Source organism: Bombina bombina, chromosome 5 (genome assembly GCF_027579735.1).
Source record: "Bombina bombina isolate aBomBom1 chromosome 5, aBomBom1.pri, whole genome shotgun sequence".
Lineage (NCBI taxonomy): Eukaryota > Metazoa > Chordata > Amphibia > Anura > Bombinatoridae > Bombina > Bombina bombina.
Genome location: NC_069503.1, coordinates 633,878,121 through 633,904,571, shown reverse-complemented (window position 1 = coordinate 633,904,571; position 26,451 = coordinate 633,878,121). Strand labels below are relative to the sequence as shown.

Below are 26,451 nucleotides of genomic sequence, written 5' to 3'. Positions count from 1 at the left end.
GGGGCAGATTTTTGCTTCTAGAGTATCTACAATCCAGGTAGGATGAGAGGTATTCCTTGAACTGGGTTCAGGGCCAGTTTTGGAACGGGGTCTAGGTATTTACCTTGAGTTTCTCAGGTTCTGACCTTCACAGTAGTATCCATTCTACTTTGGTTCAAGGGGTCTGTTCATAACGAACATAGACCTGAAGGATGTGTATTTATTGTTCCCATGATTCTGGTTTTTCTCAGGTTTCTGAGTTTCACCATCCTAAAGAGACTAAGTCTTGAGATACTGCGAGGGTTCCTTCCTGGACAATAGATAGGTTTAGGTGTCACCTTTCCTTCAAGCAAACTCTCTTTCAATAGATCTTGTGCAATCTTTTTTCCCATGGAAGGGAAATTAATCTGGACCTTAATAGATTTTCTATCTAGGAGAAGATTTCTAACAGAGGTCAGATAATCAAGGATTTGTTCCTTTTCCTCTCTCTGCAGTCTATTGTTTGACCAGCAGCAAGTTCTAGTGGTCCGGTAGATAGTTTAGTCATCTTGCAACCAGAGGGTTGGGAGTTTGCACCTAGCTGCAGTAAATTTTCTTCACTTTTAAGTGATTCAATGTATGGAAGGGATTGGTCTGATTACCATGGACATCATTACTTTTGCTTTTTTCAATAAAATAGAGAACGTTCGGATCTGGCTCAAGAGGATAGCTCCAGATCAGTCGACGAGAGCCTCTATCCCGTAATGGTTTTTCCAGGAGTATCTGTCTCAGGGCGCGTGCTCTTTGACACATTCCTGGGTGATGTGACTATGGACGCCAACCTGCTGCTCTGGGAAGCAGTCTGGGTTTTGTTTAAGGTGCAGGGATTACGGACTCAGAAGTGTTTGCTCTCCTCTTGGAGTTGAGAGTGATTTAAAAGGCTCGGGTGACTTGGCTTCAGGTGTCCTTAGCTTGGTTCAATTCGGACAAATCACCTCAATGGTTTATGTCAACCACCAGGGAGGAACTCTGAGTTCTTTAGCCATGTAGGAGGTGACTTGGATTGTTCAGTGGGCGGAATCTCACTTTTACTGTCTGTCTTCCACTTTCCAGGGGTGGTCAATTGGGAATCGGACTTCTGAACTGACAGATATTTCATCCCGGGGAGTGGGAATTCCATCTGTGGTGTTCTCCAGCTTAATCCTCAAATGGGGGATGCTGGAGTTGGATCTGTTGGCGTCTTGGCAAAATGCCAAGCTTCTAATGTACGGTTCAAGTCAAGGGATCCACAGGCCATTCTGTTAGATGCTCTGAAGATCCCTTGGGTTTTCATGCTGGCTTACCTGTTTCCTCCGTTTTTCTCTCCTTTCCACATGTCTTTGCACGTATCAATCAGGAGAGAGTATCAGTGATCTATTAGCCTCTGTGTGGTCTTGCAGGTTCTGGTATGCGGACCTAGTGGAGAGGTTGTCTCTCCCACCTTGGAATATGTCTCTGAGGAAGGGCCTTCTACTTCAGGGTAACTTCCTTTATCCAAATTTCATTTTCTCTGATGTGCACTGCATGGAGATTGAACGCTTAGTTCTGTCTAAGCGTGGTTTCTGAGTTGTTCATTGAGACCATGGTTCAGACTTGCAACCCTGTTACGAGAATGATTTTCCATAAGATATGGCGTAAATATCTTTATTGGTGTGCATCCTAGGGCTACTCTTGGAGTAAAGTCAGGATTCTTGGAATGTTGTCCTTTCTACAGGAAGGTCTGGAGAAAGGTTTTGTCAGTCAGTTCTCTGAAGGGTCAGATTTCTGCATTGCCTTTTTTGCTGCATAAGCGTCTGGCGGACGTGCCAGATGTGCAATCCTTTTGTCAGGCCTTGGTTAGAATCAGGCCAGTGTTTAAATCTGTTGCTCCACCTTGGAGTCTTAAAGGACCAGTCAACACAGTAGATTTGCATAATCAACAAATGCAAGATAACAAGACAATGCAATAGCACTTAGTCTGAACTTCAAATGAGTAGTAGATTTTTTTCTGACAATTTTAAAAGTTATGTCTTTTTCCACTCCCCCTGTACCATGTGACAGCCATCAGCCAATCACAAATGCATACACGTACCATGTGACAGCCATCAGCCATTCACAAATGCATACACACTTATTCTTGCACATGCTCAGTAGGAGCTGGTGACTGAAAAAGTTTAAATATAAAAAGACTGTGCACATTTAGTTAATGGAAGTAAATTGAAAAGTTGTTTAAAATGACATGCTCTATCTGAATAATGAAAGTTTAATTTTAATTGAGTGTCCCTTTAACCTTGTTCTTAAAGTTTTGCAACAGGACCCGTCTGAGCCAATGCATTCCATAGATATTAAGTTGTTATCTTGGAAGGTTTTGTTTCTTACTGCTATCTCTTCTACTCGGATGGTTTTGGAACTCTCAGCTTTGCAGTGTGATTCTCCTTATCTCATATTTCATGCAGATAAGGCAGTTCTTCGTACCAGGTTTGGTTTTCTTCCTAAGGTTGTTTCGGACAGAAATATTAATCAGGAAATGTTGGTTCCTTCTCTCCTAATCCTTCTTCTCATAAGGAACGTTTGTTACACAACCTTGATGTTGTGCGGGCTCTAAAATTGTATTTGCAGGCGACTAAGGATTTTCGCCAGTCTTCAGCATTGTTTGTGTGTTTTTCTGGGAAACGCAAGGGTCAGAAAGCCACTGCCATTTCTCTTTCTTTTTGGTTGAGAAGTATTATTCGTTTGGCATATGAGTCTGCTGGACAGCAGCCCCCTGAGAAAATCACAGCTCATTCCACTAGGGCTGTTTTTTCTTCTTCAAGAATGAGGCCTCTGTAGACAAGGCTGCGACTTGGTCTTCTTTGTACATTTTTTCTAAATTTTCTAAATTTGATACTTTTGCCTCGGCTGTGGCTTCTTTTGGAAGAAAGGTGCTTCAAGCAGTGGTGCCTTCTGTTTAGGTTACCTTTTTTTGTCCCTCCCTAATCATCGGTGTCCTCTAGCTTGGGTATTGATTCCCAACAGTAATTGATGATTCAGTGGAATCACCGGTCTTAAGAAAGAAAACAAAATTTATGCTTACCTGATAAATTTCTTTCTTTCTAGACACGGTGAGTCCACGGCCCACCCTTACTTTCAGACAGTTTTTTTTAATCTAAACCTCAAGTACCTCTACACCTTATTTTCCTTTCTCTCCTTTTCCTTTGGTCGAATGACTGGGGATTGTGGGAAGGGAAGTGATACTTAACATCTTTGCTGTGGTGCTCTTTGCCTCCTCCTGCTGGCCAGGAGTGATATTCCCAACAGTAATTGATGATTTTGTGGACTCACCATGTCTAGAAAGAAATACATTTTGCGGGTAAGCATACATTTTGCTTTTATAGTTTTAAGAATACCATGAGAGAAAAGCAAATTTATTAACATATTAACAGAAGTAATTTTTTTTTATTTTTTATTGTAGGCTCTGTCTGAATTCTGAAAGAAAAGTTTTGTGTTTTAAGCAACATGAAGCCCAATTCAGATAGAGCATATACTTCCAGGTTACTTTTGTGATAACTTTATCTTCATACTCTTAGTATCCTTTGAAGGAGCAGCAATGCACTAATTGGAGCTCAATGAACACCAGTGAGCCAATGGCAGAAGGTATATATCTGCAGCCACCAATTACAATAGCAACTAGCTTCCAGTAGGGACATTTTTCTATCATTAACATGTAAAAGGAGCTTCATGATTCAGATAAGGCATGTAATTTTAAACAACTTTCCAATTTACTTTTATTATCAAATATGCTTTGTTCTCTTGGTATTCCTAGTTGAAAGCTAAACCTAGGTAGGCTCATATGATAATTTCTAAGCCATTGAAGGCCGCCTCTTATCACATGCTTTTTTTATTTGCTTTTCACAACAGGGGAGTGCTAGTTCATGTGAGCCATATAGATAACATTGAGATCACGCCCGTGGCTTGTGACAGACACTGCACTAATTGGCTAAAATGAAAGTCAATAGATAATACATAAAATGTCATGTGATCAGGGGGCTGTCAGAAGATGCTTAGATACAAGGTAATCACAGAGGTAAAAAGTATATTAATATAACTGTGTTGGTTATGCAAAACTGGGAAATGAGTAATAAAGGGATTATCTATCTTATAAAACAATAGAAATTCTGGTGTAAACTGTTCCTTTAATATTAGCAGAAAGTATTCATCAGCCAATAAGCATTAGCCACCAATCATTCAACTGATGCTCCTGTATTAGTTTATATTTAAACAGCATTTTCAGTTTATTTTTTAAGGCAACATTTTTAAAAAATTACCAAGTTTAACCCCTTCATGCCGGGAGCAAGTGTTGAACATTGGAAGAAAGTTTTTGCTTGAAAAAGGAAATCATGTGATGCTAGGCATGTGCCCCAGTCGGATTAACCATTGCCTAAAAACAGGAGGGAGCAGGACACTAAAAAAAGGTAGGACGTTCCATGCTGTTCTAAAGGTGTTTAAGCCCAGCGCTTTTAGGACGGCATGGAAAGTCATAATAGTGTCTAAGGGTTAAACAATGTTCTTTCTCAAATATTTAGAAAACAACTATAGAAACACACGTTTTTGCCCCAGCCTTGTATAATTTATGCTATGTCAACTACATTTGATTTAGCCAAAGTAATTTGCTTGTGTCCGTTTATGCACTTAGGTTTATTAAGCTTATAAATCTTTTAAGACAGCTAAAGAAAATGAGAAATGCACTTGAGCATTTCAGAGGTGTCACAAGCTGTTCTAGTGAGTTTATTAATTCCTGCATCAAACTTCAGATAAAGTGAAAGATCTTGAAATCAATCATAAAATAATAGTAAAAGAAAACGGAACACTGCAAAATGAAGACAGCAATACACTACAGAAGCTATTAACCTTTTTCCCTTGTTATTTATTTAGTTTGCAATTTTTTTTTATTATAAAATTGCGTGAAGGGAATTCTTTCTAGCAGAGAATGCACTAAACAACTTTACTATTTACCTCTATTGGCAAATTAGTTTAGTCTCTTGGTATCCTTTATTCAAAAATGAACACATGTTTTATATATATATATATATACAGGTAGCCCTCAGTTTACGCCGGGGTTAGGTTCCAGAAGAAATGGTTGTAAATCGAAACCATTGTAAATTGAAACCCAGTTTATAATGTAAGTCAATGGGAAGTGAGGGAGATAGGTTCCAGGCCCCTCTCAAAATTGTCATAATTAACACCTAATACATTATTTTTAAAGCTTTGAAATGAAGACTTTAAATGCTAAACAGCATTTAAAACCTAATAAAATAATCACACAACACAGAATATATAATTAAACTAAGTTAAATGAACAAAAACATTTGCTAAGCAGCATTATAAACCTAATAAAATAATCACACAATCTGCAAACAGTTCGTTCTATGCATTCCAGTCTGGACTGATTTATAGACAGGAATATCTTGTTTCTTTGAAATCTGCTCAATAGCTCACGTCTGGTTAAACTGCTCACGTCTAGTTAAACTGATTAATTTCAGCGGACAGCTCCACCTACTGGCTATTTTAATAAATGCACTGCTTCTCAATGCTTTTCAATAGCAGTCACATGACTGGAAAAAAAGGTTGTTATTCTGAAACGGTGTAAATTGAACCGTTGTAAAACGAGGGCCAGCTGTATATATATATATATATATATATATATATATATATACACAGTATCTCACAAAAGTGAGTACACCCCTCAAATTTTTGTAAATATTCTATTATATCTTTTCATGTGACAACACTGAAGAAATGACACTTTGCTACAATGTAAAGTAGTGAGTGTACAGCCTGTATAACAGTGTAAATGTGCTGTCCCCTCAAAATAACTCAACACACAGACATTAATGTCTAAATCGTTGGCAACAAAAGTGAGTACACCCCTAAGTGGAAATGTCCACATTGGGCCCAAGTAGCCATTTTCCCTCCCCAGTGTCATATGACTCGTTAGTGTTACAAGGTCTCAGGTGTTAATGGGGAGAAGGGGTGTTAAATTTGGTGTTATCGCTCTCACACTCTCTCATACTGGTCACTGGAAGTTTACATGGCACCTCATAGCAAAGAACTCTCTGAGAATCTGGAAAAAAAAGAATTGCTGCTCTACATAAAGATGACCTAGGGTCTAAGAAGATTGCCAAGACCCTGAAACTGAGCTGTAGCATGGGGGGCAAGACCATACAGCGGTTTCACAGGACAGGTTCCACTCAGAACAGGCCTCGCCATGATCAACCAAAGAATTTGAGTGACGTGCACAGCGTCATATCCAGAGGTTGTCTTTGGGAAATAGATGTATGAGTGCTGCCAGCATTGCTGGAGAGGTTGAAGGGGTGGGGGGGTCAGTCTGTCAGTGCTCAGACCATACGCCGCACACTACATCAAATTGGTCTGCATGGCTGTCATCCCAAAAGTAAGCCTCTAAAGATGATGTACAAGAAAGCCCACTAACAGTTTGCTGACGACAAGCAGATTAAGGACATGGATTACTGGAACCATGTCCTGTGGTCCGATATATATATATATATTCTTTTCTTTAATGACTCTGCCCAGAATATATGTGTGTTAGTTACTGATGTTTGAACCATCACAGCAAAATAAAAAAATAAAAAGATTTAATATATAAATATATATATATATATATATATATATACATACATTTTATTTTATATTGTCTTTAATTGCTCTGCCCAGAATATATGCATCTTACTTACTGATGTTTGAACCATCATAGCACGCTGGTCTCGCATTTGTCTTACAATATCCAGTGGATAAACAGGTTGATTATGTTCAATTAGACACATGGCAGTTTCCATAGTGATTAATACACCAGTACGACCTATTCCAGCGCTGGAAAATAAAAGCAATGCATAGTTGAGATTTTTATTCATATTATTTTAACTTTGAAAGAAAAGAGAACACTATACGGAAGACACAAAGCACGTCTATTTTATCTATTGGTGTAACCAGGATTACTGTATAGAATTGTAAAACAACAAACATATGCACCAATAATCCATTCATAGTTGAAAACATTGCACATTTTGTTAATGAAAGTAAATTGGAAAGTTGCATGCACTATCTTAATCATGAACGTTTCATTTTTGCTTTAGTGTTCCTTTAAACTTTCTTTTGTGCAGAAACAATATTTGCTTAAAAAAAGCACCATCATCAGAAAAATGTGTTGTTCAAAATCTGTTGGGGAATGAGAAACTTTATGACAGTGTGTTATGCATAACAATATGTAGTGCTATATAGCAGCATCTTATAAAACATGAGTGTTATTTGTTAAAGTGTGAATACTAGCTGCAAATCTCAAAACGCAGTATGATTTTTTTTCTTACTTGGCAGAAAGTGTATGGAGAAAAGCAGATTAAATAAATGTCTATACCAAATCTACTTTAAAAGAAAAACATTTTTTGTTTTTTTTTTAATAATTTTTTTTAAATAATTTCCTGCAGAATTTGGTTACAGTAATATAATACCCATACAGATTCCATTGTTAAAGAGGCACAATTAATCAGTCTAAATTATTGGGACCACATTATTTTGCTTGCCAATGAAACAAGCTGTTTAATACCATTACATTTGAAAACATGCTTAATGGATTCATTTGTCTCTAAATGTTGTTTCTGTGTCATATACGTCAGTATGGTTTCTGCTGTTTTGTCCTTTTTCTCTGATTGTCAGAGAAAGAGTGCTACTTAAGTCTTCATTCATTGCAAGATTAGTGTGAAAGTTTTATTATATTCTATAGATAATAGTTTATTTATAATGTGGAAAACTCAATGAATGAAGCATTTTCTTTCTTGGTTATATTTGTATTCAAATATTTGTCCTTAATTATTCATTTCCATTTATTTTCAGAACTTACCAACACAACACAATTGATATAACTTTTTATTTTGCTGCATTCGGTTTGGCCTGAACTAAAGGTGCTAACCCTAACACAGACACACACACACTGTATATATATATATATATATATATATATATATATAAAAACTTCAAACATGAGGGCACTCACAGGACTTGATTATATAGAAATGATTTATTCATCAAAATACTTCATCAAAGAGGCAAGGTCGATGTTTCGGCTTATAACCTAAGCCGTCTTCAAGACCATCTAAAATACATTACATTGAAATATATACATAATTTATACAAAAATAAAAAGCAAACAAAAAATAATGTAAATTTATTTCTAACACCTTCAAACTCATCACCTGTGTAAATGTTATTTTTGTCCACAAAGGGTTAATCCCAATGAGGCACATAACGATATAACCATTTTAAAACAGTGATTTTCTCTCAATCACAGCACATATATTTACACAGACCATATGTTATAAAAGCATATAGTAATATATATATATATATATATATATATATATATATATATATATATATATATATATATATATATATAACATAATTTATGTAAGAACTTACCTGATAAATTCATTTCTTTCATATTAGCAAGAGTCCATGAGCTAGTGACGTATGGGATATACATTCCTACCAGGAGGGGCAAAGTTTCCCAAACCTCAAAATGCCTATAAATACACCCCTCACCACACCCACAAATCAGTTTAACGCATAGCCAAGAAGTGGGGTGATAAGATAAAAGTGCGAAAGCATAAAAAATAAGGAATTGGAATAATTGTGCTTTATACAAAAAAAAAAAACATAACCACCACAAAAAAGGGTGGGCCTCATGGACTCTTGCTAATATGAAAGAAATGAATTTATCAGGTAAGTTCTTACATAAATTATGTTTTCTTTCATGTAATTAGCAAGAGTCCATGAGCTAGTGACGTATGGGATAATGACTACCCAAGATGTGGATCTTCCACGCAAGAGTCACTAGAGAGGGAGGGATACAATAAAGACAGCCAATTCCGCTGAAAAAAATCCACACCCAAAATAAAGTTTAAATCTTATAATGAAAAAAACTGAAATTATAAGCAGAAGAATCAAACTGAAACAGCTGCCTGAAGTACTTTTCTACCAAAAACTGCTTCAGAAGAAGAAAACACATCAAAATGGTAGAATTTAGTAAAAGTATGCAAAGAAGACCAAGTTGCTGCTTTGCAAATCTGATCAACCGAAGCTTCATTCCTAAATGCCCAGGAAGTAGACACTGACCTAGTAGAATGAGCTGTAATCCTTTGAGGCGGAGTTTTACCCGACTCGACATAAGCATGATGAATTAAAGATTTCAACCAAGATGCCAAAGAAATGGCAGAGGCCTTCTGACCTTTCCTAGAACCGGAAAAGATAACAAATAGACTAGAAGTCTTTCGGAAATTCTTAGTAGCTTCAACATAATATTTCAAAGCTCTAACTACATCCAAAGAATGCAATGATCTCTCCTTAGAATTCTTAGGATTAGGACACAATGAAGGAACCACAATTTCTCTACTAATGTTGTTAGAATTCACAACCTTAGGTAAAAATTTAAAAGAGGTTCGCAACACCGCCTTATCCTGATGAAAAATCAGAAAAGGAGACTCACAAGAAAGAGCAGATAATTCAGAAACTCTTCTAGCAGAAGAGATGGCCAAAAGAAACAAAACTTTCCAAGAAAGTAATTTAATGTCCAATGAATGCATAGGTTCAAACGGAGGAGCTTGAAGAGCCCCCAGAACCAAATTCAAACTCCAAGGAGGAGAAATTGACTTAATGACAGGTTTTATACAAACCAAAGCTTGTACAAAACAATGAATATCAGGAAGATTAGCAATCTTTCTGTGAAAAAGAACAGAAAGAGCAGAGATTTGTCCTTTCAAGGAACTTGCAGACAAACCTTTATCCAAACCATCCTGAAGAAACTGTAAAATTCTCGGTATTCTAAAAGAATGCCAGGAAAAATGATGAGAAAGACACCAAGAAATATAAGTCTTCCAAACTCGATAATATATCTTCCTAGATACAGATTTACAAGCCTGTAACATAGTATTAATCACAGAGTCAGAGAAACCTCTTTGACTAAGAATCAAGCGTTCGGGGACTTCCGGGGCGGTGCTCACAGAGCCATGCTGCTTCAACGCCGGCTCGCTAGTTTGAGCGTTCTATGCTAACCGCAAAGCCTATCTCCTAGCCAGCATCTTGGACCTACTGCTGAGCGGATACGTGTACCTGAAAACCGGTCCACAGGCGCCGAAGTCCCTGAATGGCGTAAGGCCGACTCGCCACGGTCACAGCTCGAGTGGTGTAAGCCCTTCGGGTCCGCGGAGACTGTCCGACGAAGGCCCCACACCATGTCTAAATGACATCCTTCAGACGCAACCTCGAAGTGAGACTCACCTTGCCTTGAATAATCTACGCTCACTACAACACGAATGGTCTATTACCTTCACATAAAAGCTACAGTCTGGTGATCCGCAGGTATTGCTCCCGTATCGCGGGCCGGTGAATCCGCCTGGTTACCTACAGTCGAGAGGAGAAGCTACAGACGTTCAACAGACCAGCTTACCCTTACAGCGGAACAACAAAGTCAGCCACTATCAGCTGTTGCCCGGTCTCAAGGGCGCATACAAAGCGAGAAGTCGCAGGTCTGTTGAGGCGATAGGTATTTCCTGCTTCTACAAAAGCCGCAGTCTGGCGGCTTGCAGGTGCCGTTCCCACAGCTTGGTGATCTGCGGGTACTGTCATCGCTACAGCATTAACTGCCTACTACCAGCATATAAAGGCCACATCTCAGTGCTCTGTAGGTACTGCTTCTATACCGTCGGCCGGTGAAACTGATAGGTTATCCACAGTCCACAAGAGAAGCTATAGACGCTTATCAGACCAGTCTATCCCTATAGCAGGAAAATAATAGTAAGTGACTGTCAGTTTCTTCCCGGCTCTAAGGGACTATATCGAACAAGAAGTTACCAGGTCGTCAAGGCGATAGATACCTTTTGCTGCTCTCGAGGTGGAGAGGCCTCCGATCTGCCTATAAGCTTGTAAAAGAAATCTTTTGAACCGCAGGAGTTATGTTTTGCTGACCCTATGGAGAAGAAAATGGATCTTTTAACCAGAGGAATCCTCAACATCTAGAAGATTCTTTTTTTTTTTCCCCTCTCTCCGTGGAGCGGTCATACGGATTGTTACCACTGCTCATCTGGCTTTTTCACAAAACTACCTAGTCATTTAGTTGTCTAGCAGTATCCCTGTTAACTGGTCTTGGCAAGAATTTGTTAAGACAGGACTGTCTCCATTATCTCTGGACATGCAAGTACTTTTTTAAGTTTGTTCCCTACTGTTTTTTTTTTTTTTTTCTTCCCCATCCTTCTCATTTTCCGTGCTTGATACTTATTTTGCATTAAGTAACTTTAGTAGAATAAGACAATAGCTGTTTTTTCTATATCTTATCGCTTTATCTTAGCAAGCTAAAGTCATAGTTATATATACACAAAAGAAAAAGGGGAAGAAAGAGAGAAAAAGAGCACAAATCCTGTTAAATTATGCTCCAGTGCGCAAAAAGTTATGTGCTTACTATAATAATCTGATATCATAGATGGTCTAGGCTCGTATAACTAGATGGTTATCTGCTTTTTTCATGGTTTTCTCTATGTTACATATAACCCGTCTTAGGCATCTCTTAGAGGGTCAATTCTAGCAACTAACTAAATCAAAATATGCTTACTTATCTATTATTGTGTAAAGTGTATATGGTTTCTGTCTTTTTGTCTCTGTATACCAAATGACTGTTAAAAGCAAGCAACTAAAGTAGTAAGTATATATGTTAAGAAGTCAAATATCTTAAATTTTGTCTGAACAAGATTAGTATCTGTAGATCAGGACAAACAAATATCTTTTTGTCATAGATATCATATCTATTAATATTAATAGGCTCTAGCTACACCAGTTTAATACAAAAAAAAAAAAAAAAAAAAAAAAAAAAAAAAACACTTTCCACTCTATTTTTGCCACTTTTTTCTCTTTTTTTTTCCTTTTTTTCTCCTTTCACTGTAAGAAAAACACTGTCTGCCCTCCTAGGGGCTGTCCTTTTTTTCCTTTTGTTTTTGCGTAGTGTTACACAATACCCGTCCCCCCACTCACCCGAATCCCTGATAAATATACATTCACTTTACTTTTTACACCTTCCACACTTTAATGGAAAGATTTGTCACGCAGGTGAAACAACACTCACCCATAATGCCTGCAAAACCTAAAGACAAAAAAAGCAAACAAATGGATGCTAGTTCAGACTTCATATCAGAAGCTCTGGTCAATCCTCCTGATACACAAACTCTAATGACACAGTTGAGCCAATTATTCTTACCACAATTTGACTCTATTAAAAAAGACCTGTCAAATATCACATCCAGATTAGATCTTATTTCTACTGAAGTAAAACAGTTTGCTAATAGAATTTCAGAGGCAGAAACCAGAATCTCTGATCTAGAGGACCTAGTCAACACACATGAAAGCGTATTACAAAAATATGACACTAGAATTAGCCACTTACAAAACCGCCTGGAGGACCTAGAAGATCGCTCCAGGCGAAACAACATAAGAATTGTTGGACTACCTGACACCCCTGAATATGAAGATTTACTACATTTTACATCTACTCTACTCCCACAAGCTCTAGGTTTTCCTCCACAACAACTCCCGTTATCAATAGAAAGAGCCCATAGAATTGGTCCCAGAAGGACCAACCAAGATGGCACAACCAGACATAGAATATGCATATTTAAATTGCTCAGATTTCAAGACAAAATTCAAATGCTTAAACTCTTTAAGGAAAGGGAAACATTTACTATAGCTAGCAAGAAAATTCTGCTATTCCAAGATTTTTCAAATGAAACTACCCTTAAAAGAAAAAACATGGCCCCGTACTGTACCCAATTGATCAACAGAGGAGAGAATGCACGTTTGCTTTATCCTGCAAGAATTGTAATAATAAAAGATGGTAATAGGATAACTCTTGATTCCATAGAGGTAGCGCAAAAATATATAGCTGATAGCTCATAATGGCAGTGTCAGTCGTACTTTTAGTCGGTCCTTTTTTGGTAGGGCCTTTCTTTTCTCTTGTCTTCTTCTGGGTTTTTTTTTTTTTCTTCTTTTCTTTTTCCTTCTTTTTTTTTTTTTTTTTTTTTTTTTTTTTTCTTTCTCCCCCTCCCCCCCCCACCATTCTCAGATGAGGATAGTTTTTTCCTGTTTGATACATTACTTAAACCAGCTCTAGACAAAAAAGGTAGAGAAAAATGTAAATATTTTTATAGACAATTATTTCTACAGGTTTAAGGTTAGCTGAGGAATTTAAACTCCTTTCCTGGAATGTCGGAGGGATAACGTCACCAATAAAGCGTAAAGCGATTATTCAAAGATTAGGTAAGCTAAATCCCAGTATCGCTTTCCTACAAGAAACGCATCTTAAAGACATTGAAATCCCTAAATTAAAAATTAAATGGGTCGGTGAAGTCATAGCCACCCCCTGTTCAATCAGAAAAAGTGGAGTAGCTATTCTAATTAACAAAAACCTCGCGTATAAAATCTTAAACATTGAAAAAGACCCTAAGACTAGATTCATATTACTTCACATTCAAATCCACAACACAAAACTACTATTATGTAACCTATATGCTCCAAATAACTTTTCTTCCAAATTCTGGAGTCTAATCCAGACTAAATTATTCCCTTTTATAAATCAGCACGTTATAGTTGGGGGCGATTTCAATATGTCAATATGTACTGAACTTGATAGACTTGACATTAGAAATAAAAAAGAATATGACCGACATGCTAAATATTTCAAATCCTTTTGCTATGGGATGAAACTAGTTGATATTTGGAGAATTATTAATCCTGATACACGCGCGTTCACGTGCGAATCTAAAACTTATAAAACATTTTCAAGGATTGATTATATCCTAGTCTCTGAAACGTTATCAATCTTTCAGATAGATCCTCAGATAAATGATATTGTCATTTCGGACCATGCCAGTATATCGGTCTTGCTTCCCTCATTAACTCAAAACAAGAGTAAGAATCAAAATTTTCATTTCCCTAGATATCTGTATAATAATGCAAGATTTTCCTTATGGCTAAAACAAACATGGAGAGACTATTGTGCCAATAATATTTCTTATTTTAATAAGATAGAGATATTTTGGGAAGCCGCAAAAGCGGTTCTAAGAGGCCAGATTAAAGCCTATATGTGTTCTAAGCAAAAGAAAGCGACTGCTCAAGAAAGTTATATGTCTAATCTAGTCAAAAATACATATAAAAAATATATTAATATCCGAAATGATCTAAATTGGAGGAATTATCTTAAAGCCAGACAGGAAAGGGATATTGTAATAAGACAAAAAATACAAGAAGAAGAAATGAAAATTAATCTCTACTATAAAAGTTTTCATGGGTGCTCCGCTAAATATTTGGCTAAGCTGACAAAAAATAGGAAAAAAAAAAATTTTGTTCTGACCATAAGAGAAGATAATAATAAATACACAAACTCCCAAGAAATTGGGGATTTTTTTCACTCATATTATCAACAATTTTATACAAATAGGGAAACTGACACATTACAGGAAGAATTATTTTGGGCTAAGATAAATATCCCTAAAATAGAAGACACAGATCTGTCCGCTCTAAATAGCCCGATAACGCAAGATGAAATAAAGAAAGCAATAGATAAAACCAAATCCAATAAAGCAGCTGGACCTGACGGCTTACCGGCCGAATTTTTTAAAATCTTATCGGAAGAGATAGTAGAGACACTGGAAAAATTGTTTAACCATTATTTCAGTAAAAATCAACAGATCTCTAAAAATTTTACAGCAGCTATTATTTCACTAATATTGAAGAAAGATAAAGATCCAGAAGACCCTGCATCATATAGACCTATATCTGTTCTTAATACAGATTATAAAATTTTAACTTCTATCATAGCCTCCAGACTTGCAATCTCTTTTGATAAAATAATTCACCCTGACCAGACAGGTTTTATGTCCACACGAAACTCTTCTAAAAATATTCGTAAACTTTTGACTTGTATAGACTACCTATCGAATGCTGATAAAAGTGAACAGGAACAACCTGGTCAGGATATAGCTTTAGTTAGCCTGGATGCCGAAAAAGCTTTCGACGCGATTATATGGAACTATCTATTTAGATCTCTTCAGGAATTTGGCTTTAAAAATCAATTCACACAATTTATACATAATATTTATAACAATCCTATTTCATACCTTCTCATCAACAATAATTTGTCCGCTCCGCTGGTACTAGGAAGAGGTACAAGACAAGGCTGCCCCCTATCACCATTTTTATTTAACATTGCTTTAGAACCGCTAGCAATTTGGCTTAGGGAGACAATCACAGGTATTAGGTTTGGCACCCAAGTCTTAAAACTTCTTATATATGCAGATGATCTTCTCATTTTTTTAGATAATGTAGCACAGGAAATCCCCAGTGTAATGGAAAGCTTGAATACCTTTAGCTCTTTTTCCGGCTATAAAATTAACTACAATAAAAGTGAACTAATGTGGATCAAGGAAAATAGGCTCTCAAATTGTATCCATCCTTTCAGAACGTCGGAAATAGTGAAATATCTAGGTATCCATATCCATGCTAATCCTAAACTCTGGTATAAACTCAATATACCTCCTCTTATACAAAAAATTAAAATTGACTTAGAAAGTTGGGTATCGTTACCTATTTCACTGTCTGCTCGCGTCAATGTCATCAAGACGATTATATTCCCACGACTTTTATATCCGTTGCAGAACCTACCCTTATTCCTTCTTGCTTCCGATTTACGGAAATTATATTCTATATTCTCCAGATTTATCTGGAAGAACAAAAAACCACGTATCGCATTAAAAAAATTAATGCACCCTCGGGGTTCAGCCGGTCTTGCCTTACCTAATATCGAATTATATAATATCGCGTGTTTAGCCAAAATTGCTATAGATTGGTTAGCAGACACAAATACATTTTCTTGTCTGTCTATGGAAAGTTTTATGACATATCCTTTCTCTATCAAAGCTAGTTTACACTGTTCATATAAAGATCTACCTTCTAATATCAGTAGACTGATAACGATAAAAAATATTATTAAAGCCTGGCAAAAACTTTGTACTCTCCTAGGACTAGATTATTCTTTTTCCGAATTTCTCCCGATTATTGGCACGATAGATTTCTCTCCAGGACATACACAGGCCGTATTCAAAAGATGGGCCCACCAAGGACTTACAAATATGTATCAAATTCTTCATAATGATGGGTTCATCCATACATTTTGAGTCTCTCGTTGTCCAATTCGGCCTCCCTAGAAAGGACATGTTTGCTTATTTTCAACTAAGACATTATGTCAGTAACCAATTATGGGGCCTGGACCGGTCTCTGGCATGGTCTGATATTAAAAAATTTATCTTGAAATTCAAAATAGGATTACCCTCAATTTCTCTTATGTACGATATCATGTTGAATAAACAGAGCCTTATTTTTCTTAATAGCACCTTTATTTTTTGGTCACGAGATTGTCCCAATCTAGAAGAGGGAGAAATAGAACAGAGCTGTAGCTTGGTTAATAGGAGCCGAGTCCCATCAAGTTGGAAAGAAGCACATTTCAAAATACTAAATAGGTTCTATATAACACCAGTTAAACTGTCAAAAATGTATAGCTCACATTCCGCTAACTGTCCTCGCTGCTCATACCCTAAAGCAGATTTATTGCATATGTTTTATTACTGCCCAAGATTGATACAATTATGGAAAAAATTATCCTTCTGGTTAAAAAAAACATTACGGTGTTGACATTCTGTTCAAACCAGAGAGTATTATTTTTCTCAATATCCAACTTAGCAATTCTCCTTTGAGACTAAAAACTTTGTCCTCAATTATATTATCGACTAGACATCTTATAGCAAAAAACTGGAAAGCGAAATCGGGCCCCCTCTTTTTCAATGCTTACTCAGGGGAATACAAAACCAAATAATTTTTGAGTCTTTTCATTTAAAATCCGCCAAAGAAAATAAAATAAAAAGATTCTTGCTAGACTGGCTACCAATAATCAAGTCATATTTACCTTCTATTCAAAAACGAATACTATCCCCGTTTTTAAGTTCAGATAGCTTTATGGAGTTAGTGGTACATGATGAATTCCCGGCATCATGGATTACCAGTCACAGAGAATAATTTCAAGATTGAACTAGACATTATACATAGGAAACATTGAGTGGGGTGGTGACGGAGGGGTTTTTTCTCTTACTTTCCCCTTTTTCTTTTTTTTTTTTTTTTTTCCTCTTTCTCCCCGCTTTATTCGGGTTTTCCCTTTTCTTCCTTCTTCTAGTATTAGGATAAAATTCTAAGCCAAGTTTTTGTTTAGATACTGACAAATTATGGAGAAATGAAAGAAAAATGTGAAATTTCTTGCAATGTATTTTTGATTTAAAGTTTGTTATTGTGCCCTGCGTGGCAGATATTTTTTTTTTGATCAGTATAGTGTATTATTTTTCTGATGGCTTATGTAATAAATAAAAGATTTAAAAAAAAAAAAAGAATCAAGCGTTCAATCTCCATAGCTTTAAATTTAAGGATTTGAGATCCTGATGGAAAAAAAGACCTTGTAACAGAAGGTCTGGTCTTAACGGAAGATTCCAAGGTTGGCAAGAGGCCATCCGGACAAGATCCGCATACCAAAACCTGTGAGGCCATGCTGGAGCCACCAGCAGAACAAACGAGCATTCCTTCAGAATCTTGGAGATAACTCTTGGAAGAAGAACTAGAGGTGGAAAGATATAGGCAGGATGATACTTCCAAGGAAGTGACAATGCATCCACTGCTTCCGCCTGAGGATCCCTGGATCTGGACAGATACCTGGGAAGTTTCTTGTTTAGATGAGAATCCATCAGATCTATTTCTGGAAGTCCCCACATTTGAACAATCTGAAGAAATACCTCTGGGTGAAGAGACCATTCGCCCGGATGTAATGTTTGGCGACTGAGATAATCCGCTTACCAATTGTCTATACCTGGGATATGAACCGCAGAAATTAGACAGGAGCTGGATTCCGCCCAAACCAGTATTCGAGATACTTCTTTCATAGCCAGAGGACTGTGAGTCCCTCCTTGATGATTGATGTATGCCACAGTTGTGACATTGTCTGTCTGAAAACAAATGAACGATTCTCTCTTTAGAAGAGGCCATGACTGAAGAGCTCTGAAAATTGCACAGAGTTCCAAAATATTGATTGGTAATCTCACCTCCTGAGATTCCCCAAACCCCTTGTGCTGTCAGAGACCCCCAAACAGCTCCCAACCTGTCAGACTTGCATCTGTTGAAATTACAGTCCAGGTCAGAAGAAGCCCCTTGAACGAAACGACCACGTCAGAGAGTGTCGTACAATCGGTTTTAAAGATATTAATTGAGATATCTTTGTGTAATCCCTGCACCACTGGTTCAGCATACAGAGCTGAAGAGGTCGCATGTGAAAACGAGCAAAGGGGATCGCGTCCGATGCAGCAGTCATAAGACCTAGAATTTCCATGCATAAGGCTACCGAAGGGAATGATTGTGACTGAAGGTTTCGACAAGCTGAGATCAATTTTAGACGTCTCTTGTCTGTCAGAGACAGAGTCATGGACACTGAATCTATCTGAAAACCTAAAAAGGTTACCCTTGTCTGAGGAATCAATGAACTTTTTGGTAAATTGATCCTCCAACCATGATCTTGAAGAAACAACACAAGTCGATTCGTATGAGATTTCTGCTAAATGTGAAGACTGAGCAAGTACCAAGATATCGTCCAAATAAGGAAATACCACAATACCCTGTTCTCTGATTACAGACAGAAGGGCACCGAGAACCTTTGTAAAAATTCTTGGAGCTGTCGCTAGGGCCAAACGGCAGAGCCACAAACTGGTAATGCTTGTCTAGGAAAGAGAATCTCAGAAACTGATAGTGATCTGGATGAATCGGAATATGCAGATATGCATTCCTGTAAATCTATTGTTGACATATAATGCCCTTGCTGAACAAAAGGCAGGATAGTCCTTACAGTTACCATTTTGAATGTTGGTATCCTTACATAACGATTCAATATTTTTAGATCCAGAACTGGTCTGAAGGAATTCTCCTTCTTTGGTACAATGAAGAGATTTGAATAAAACCCCAGCCCCTGTTTCCAGAACTGGAACTGGCATAATTACTCCAGCCAACTCTAGATCTGAAACACATTTCAGAAACTGCTCGAGCCCTTCGCTGGATTTACTGGGACACGGAAAGAAAAAATCTCTTTGCAGGAGGCCTTATCTTGAAGCCAATTCTGTACCCTTCTGAAACAATGTTCTGAATCCAAAGATTGTGAATTGAATTGATCCAAATTTCTTTGAAAAAAACGTAATCTGCCCCCTACCAGCTGGGCTGGAATGAGGGCCGCACCTTCATGTGGACTTGGAGGCGTGGCTTTGGTTTTTTAAAAGGCTTGGATTTATTCCAGACTGGAGATGGTTTCCAAACTGATACCGCTCCTGTGGATGAAGGATCAGGCTTTTGTTCCTTATTGTGACGAAAGGAACGAAAACGATTATTAGACCTAAATTTACCTTTAGATTTTTTATCCTGTGGTAAAAAAGTTCCTTTCCCTCCAGTAACAGTTGAGATAATAGAATCCAACTGAGAACCAAATAATTTATTACCCTGGAAAGAAAGGGAAAGCAAAGTTGATTTGGAAGACATATCAGCATTCCAAGTTTTAAGCCATAAAGCTCTTCTAGCTAAAATAGCTAGAGACATATACCTGACATCAACTCTAATGATATCAAAAATGGCATCACAAATAAAGTTATTGAAGAAGATTAACAATGCTATGAGAATTATGATCTGTTACTTGTTGCGCTAAACCTTTTAACCAAAAGGTTGAAGCTGCAGCAACATCCGCTAAAGATATAGCAGGTCTAAGAAGATTACCTGAACATAAGTAAGCTTTTCTTAGAAAGGATTAAATTTTCCTATCTAAAGGATCCTTAAAAGAAGTACTATCTGCCGTAGGAATAGTAGTACGCTTAGCAAGAGTAGAGACAGCCCCATCAACCTTAGGGATTTTGTCCCAAAACTCTAATCTGTCAGATGGCACAGGATATAATTGCTTAAAACGTTTAGAAGGAGTAAATGAATTACCCAAATTATTCAAATCCCTGGAAATTACTTCAGAAATAGCATCAGGGACAGGAAAAACTTCTGGAATAACTACAGGGGATTTAAAAACCTTATTTAAATGTTTAGATTTAGTATCAAGAGGACCAGAATCCTCTATTTCTAATGCAATTAAGACTTCTTTAAGTAAAGAACGAATAAATTCCATTTTGAATAAATATGAAGATTTATCAGCATCAACCTCTGAGACAGAATCCTCTGAACCAGAGGAACCATTATCAGAATCAGAATGATGATGTTCATTTAAAAATTCATCTGAAAAATGAGAATTTTTAAAAGAACTTTTACGTTTACTAGAAGGAGGAATAACAGACATAGCCTTCTTAATGGATTTAGAAACAAAATCTCTTATGTTGACAGGAACACTCTGAGTATTAGATGTTGACGAAACAGCAACAGGTAATGTAACATTACTAAAGGAAATATTATCTGCATTAACAAGTTTGTCATGACATTCATTACAAACATCAGCTGGAGGAACAGATACCACAAGTTTACAGCAGATACACTTAACTTGGTAGATCCAGCACCAGGCAGCGATTTTCCAGTAGTATCTTCTGACTCAGTGTCAATCGGGGACATCTTGCAATATGTAATAGAAAAAAAAACAACATATAAAGCAAAATCTGATCAAATTCCTTAAATGACAGTTTCAGGAATGGGAAAAAATGCCAGTGAACAAGCTTCTAGCAACCAGAAGCAATAAATAATGAGACTTAAATAATGTGGAGACAATAGTGACGCCCATATTTTTTAGCGCCAAAAAAGACGCCCACATTATTTGGCGCCTAAATGCTTTTAGCGCCAAAAATGACGCCACATCCGGAACGCCAACACTTTTGGCGCAAAAAACCCGTCAAAAATGACGCAACTTCCGGCGACACGTATGACGCCGGAAACAGAAAAAAAGTTTTTGCGCCAAAAAAGTCCGCGCCAAGAATGTACGCAATAAAATGAAGCATTTTCAGCCCCCGCGAGCCTAACAGCCCACAGGGAAAAAAGTCAATTTTAAGGTAAGAAAAAATTGATTATCATATGCATTATCCCAAATAGAAACTGACTGTCTGAAATAAGGAACGTTGAACATTCTGAGTCAAGGCAAATAAATGTTTTGAATACATATATTTAGAACTTTATATAAAAGTGCCCAACCATAGCTTAGAGTGTCACAGAAAATAAGACTTACTTACCCCAGGACACTCATCTACATGTAGTAGAAAGCCAAACCAGTACTGAAACGAGAATCAGTAGAGGTAATGGTATAATATAAGAGTATATCGTCGATCTGAAAAGGGAGGTAAGAGATGAATCTCTACGATCGATAACAGAGAACCTATGAAATAGACCCCGTAGAAGGAAGATCATTGAATTCAAATAGGCAAATACTCTCCCTAACATCCCTCTGACATTCACGTGCACGCTGAGAGGAAAACCGGGCTCCAACCTGCTGCGGAGCGCATATCAACGTAGAATCTAGCACAAACTTACTTCACCACCTCCATAGGAGGCAAAGTTTGTAAAAACTGAGTTGTGGGTGTGGTGAGGGGTGTATTTATAGGCATTTTGAGGTTTGGGAAACTTTGGCCCCTCCTGGTAGGAATGTATATCCCATACGTCACTAGCTTCATGGACTCTTGCTAATTACATGAAAGAAATATATATATATATAATCAAGTAAATCCCAATATACTAATGTATCGAAGATATATCAATGATGTTGTTATGGTATGGGGAGGCTCTGATATAGAACTTAAGAAATGGTGTTACCCAACTAAATTTGAATCAACCAAATGTACAATTCAAGATGGAGAACAGTAACACTGAACTTCATTTTTTGGATCTCTGCATTTACAAACAAACACAAGGTACTCAAAGCACATTATGCACTAAACTCTATTCCAAACCGACGGACCACAACTTAAAAGGGGTATCCTGAAGTCTCAACTATTGACAGTCATAAGTAATAATACAGAACAAAGCAATAAGGAGTCACAATATAAAATTATGAGAAATAGATTCCTGTCTAGGGGATATAGAGCAAAATAAATTGATACTGTTTGGGCTGAGATTAAAGATCTAAATCAAGAAACATTGATTTATAAAACCAAAACCAGTAAAAGAGAGAGACACTAATTTGAATTTTGTAACTACATACAATCCACCTAGCCACACAATAAAAAAAGGTATTAACAAAGAATTGGCACTTACTATCTGAGGACCCACACTAACCCTTTACGGGCATAAAACCACCCAGAATGGTATACAGAAAAAGACAAAGTTTTGAGAACCATGCTAGTTAAGCATGATATCAGCCAGGAACAAACTACCTGGCTACCTAAAGGAAACCTGGTTGTTACAAGTGTGGAAATTGCGTAACGTGCTATTCTCTGGAACAACATTTAGCCACCCTTTTAAATCCAAAAAGTACAACATTAGACATAGACTTACATGCACATCTGATTATATAGTATACTTTCTTACTTGCCCATGTGGGAAATTTTATATAGGTAAAGCGGGTACCCCCTTTAAAAGAAAGACTTGCGAAACCACAATAGTGCTATTAGATCAGCCTTAAAAGATAAAAAAGTGACCAGCCAGTAGCCAGACATTTTATGGAAATGGGTCATACAGTGGCCATGTTACATGCCATGGTGATTGACAGGATTCCCCCACTTAAAAGAGGCGGCAACAGGGATGAGGAATTACTTAAAAGAGAAACACAGTGGATACATAGATTGGGCACACTGGCCTCAATGGGACTAAATGCCTATATCGATTATTCATTGTTCTACTAAGGAAAATCCCCACTATATCTAATGATGTATAAAACTATTGGTGTGTATGTATATTCTTTCATTTACTGTTTATATAAAAAAGTGACCAGCCAGTAGGCAGACATTTTATGGAAATGGGTCATACAGTGGCAATGTTACATGCCATGGTGATTGACAGGATTCCCCCACTTAAAAGAGGAGGCAACAGGGATGAGGAATTACTTAAAAGAGAAACACAGTGGATACATAGATTGGGCACACTATATTGATTATTCATTGTTCTACTAAGGAAAATTCCCACTATATCCAATGATGTATAAAACTATCGGTGTGTATGTATATTCTTTCATTTACTGTTTATATGCAACATTTGTACAACTAATTGTTGATAATTTGTTAGATACAGGGCTATTTGGAGTATAACTAACATGACATATGGATTGCGAGATGCATTTAAAAGTCGCTATGTATAGCGAGTAATTCCTTGTTATGGGACACACGGCACCAAAACTGTGCACTAATAACCACCAATATTCTCTAATAACCATTTGATATTCCCCGGTCCCTACACTGATACTACTAGGATTGCCAATTAATTTGTCACATTGTAAACATTAGACGCTACTTTGACACACCTCCTTTGAAACGTCATATGACGATATAGCCAATTAGAATCAAGTGGCCAACTTAAAAGACTGCTTTGCACTTAACATTGCTAGCAGCTTTTTTTTTTTTCCCCAATGGCGGTTGAGATGCAGAGATTGTGAACTCTGAGGTATGCCTATGTAAATTATATTGTATAAGATATCACATTCAATGTAATTTAATTCATTTGAAGCTAGATGTGTAAACCTTCTGCTATTTTGAAATAAACTTTGTTGATACTATATGCTTTATAACATATGGTCTGTGTAAATATATGTGCTGTGATTTAGAGAAAAATCACTGTTTTAAATGGTTATATAAGTATGTGCCTCATTGGGATTAACCCTTTGTGGACAAAAATAACATTTACACAGGTGATGAGTTTGAAGGTGTTAGAAATAAATTTACATTCGGCTAGATTACGAGTCTTGCGTTAACCTTAAAAAGCAGCGTTGAGGGGTCCCAACGCTGCTTTTAACGCCCGCTGGTATTGACGAGTCAGGCAGGAGAGGGTCCTACGCGCTCACCTTTTTTCCGCAATTTTATCTTACCGCAAATCCCCTTATGTCAAATTGCGTATCCTATCTTTTTAATGGGATTTTCCTAACGCCGGTATTACGATCACCTGAAAAAGTGAGCAGTAGACCCTCTCCTGTCCAGACTCCTACCGCATATAAAAGTTAGTAGTTAAGAGTTTTATGGGCTAACGCCGTAACATAAAACTCTTAACTAAAGTGCTAAAAAGTACACTAACACCCATAAAGCTACCTATTAACCACTAAACCGAGCCCCCCCCCACATCGGAAACACTTAACTAAATGTTTAACCCCTAATCTGCCGACCGGACATCGCCGTCACTTTAATAAATGTATTAACCCCTTAACCGCCACACTCCGCCTCGCAAACACTAGTTAAATTTGATTAACACCCCTGAATCTGCCGTCCCCAACATCGCCGACACCTACCTACATTTATTAACCCCTAATCTGCCGACCCCAACGTCCGCCCCTACTATATTAAATTTATTAACCCCTAAATCTAAATCTAACCCCAACCCCCCCTAACTTAAATATAATTTAAATAAAACGAAATTAAATTACTACAATTAACTAAATTATTCCTATTTAAAACTAAATACTTACCGATAAAATAAACCCTAATATAGCTACATTGCTACATAGCTTACATTGTAGCCATCTTAAGGTTTATTTTTATTTTACAGGCAACTTTGTATTTATTTTAACTAGGTACAATAGTCATTAAATAGTTATTAACTATTTAATAACTACCTAGCTAAAATAAGTACAAAAGTACCTGTAAAATAAACCCTAACCTAAGTTACAATCACACCTAACACTACACTATAATTAAACTAATTACCTAAACTACCTACAATTAATTACAATTAAATTAAATAAACTAAATTACGAAAAAAAAAAGGAATTACAAGAATTTTAAACTAATTACACCTAATCTAATCCCCCTAATAAAATAAAAAAGCCCCCCAAATAATAAAATTCCCTACCCTATACTAAATTACAAATAGCCCTTAAAAGGGGCTTTTGCGGGGCATTGCCCCAAAGTAATCAGCTCTTTCACCTGTAAAAAAAAATAAAAAAATACCCCCCTATATTAAAACCCACCACCCACACACCCAACCCTACTCTAAAACCCACCTAATCCCCCCTTTAATGTTGGGGGGTATTGTATTTTTTATATACACACACACAGATATATACGACACCACACACACATCATATATATATATAATATATATATATATATATACACACATATACACAGTCATATGCATGATTTTCATTTATAAATAATTAGGTGTTTGGATAAACAATTTCATTTTGATCTATCAAATAACTGAAGAACAGTAATTATTTTAAGTAGTGAAATTAGGTTTATTGGATTAACAGAAAATGTGCAATATGCATCAAAACGAAATTAGACAGGTGCATAATTTGGGCACCCCAACAGAAATATTGCATCAATATTTAGTAGAGGCCTCCTTTAGCGAAAACAGATGCTTCCTATAGCCTATAATGAGTGTCTGGATTCTGGTATGAAGGTATTTTGGACCATTCCTCCTTGCAAAACATCTCCAGTTCAGTTAGGTTTGATGGTTGCCGAGAATGGACAGCCCGCTTCAAATCACCCCACAGATTTTCAATGATATTCAGGTCTGGGGACTGGGATGGCCATTCCAGAACATTGTACTTGTTCCTCTGCATAAATGCCAGAGTAGATTTTGAGCAGTGTTTTGGGTTGAAATATCCAGCTCTGGCGTAACTTCAACTTTGTGACTGATTCCATAACATTATTCTCAAGTATCTGCTGATATTGATTGTAATCCATGCGACCCGCAACTTTAACAAGATTCCCAGTACCGGCACTGGCCCCACAGCCCCACAGTATGATGAAACATCCACCAAATTTTACTGTGGCTAGCAAGTGTTTGTCTTGGAACGCTGTGTTCTTTTGCCGCCATGCATAACGCGCCTTGTTATGACCAAATAACTCAATCTTTGTTTCATCAGTCCACAGCACCTTATTCCCAAATGAAGCTGGCTTGTCCAAATGTGTGTTTGCATACCTCTAGCAACTCTCCCATACGCTGAATTGTTGAACAATGAACAGTGACACCATCTGCAGCAAGATGATGTTATAGGTCTTTGGAGGTGGTCTGTGGGCTGCTTTTGACCGCTCCCACCATCCTTTGCCTTTGCCTCTTCGATATTTTACTTCTGGCCTTAACTGTGCCTGTGGTCTTCCATTTCCTCACTATATGTTCTTCACACTGGACAACGGACAGCTTAAAGCTCTACAATAGCTTTTTGTAGCCTTTCCCTAAACCATAATGTTGAACAAT

At 37.1% G+C, this 26,451-nt stretch overlaps 1 protein-coding gene across 1 annotated transcript in view; it reads right to left on the bottom strand.

Annotated features, from left to right (window-relative positions):
• The window catches only part of PTPN3 (protein tyrosine phosphatase non-receptor type 3), a 651,525-nt gene that overhangs the window by 16,760 nt on the left and 608,314 nt on the right, over nt 1-26,451 (bottom strand). The window contains exon 27 of the mRNA XM_053714599.1: nt 6,708-6,843. Within this exon, the coding sequence (XP_053570574.1) occupies nt 6,708-6,843 (136 nt within the window). The remainder of the gene's footprint in view (nt 1-6,707; nt 6,844-26,451) is intronic.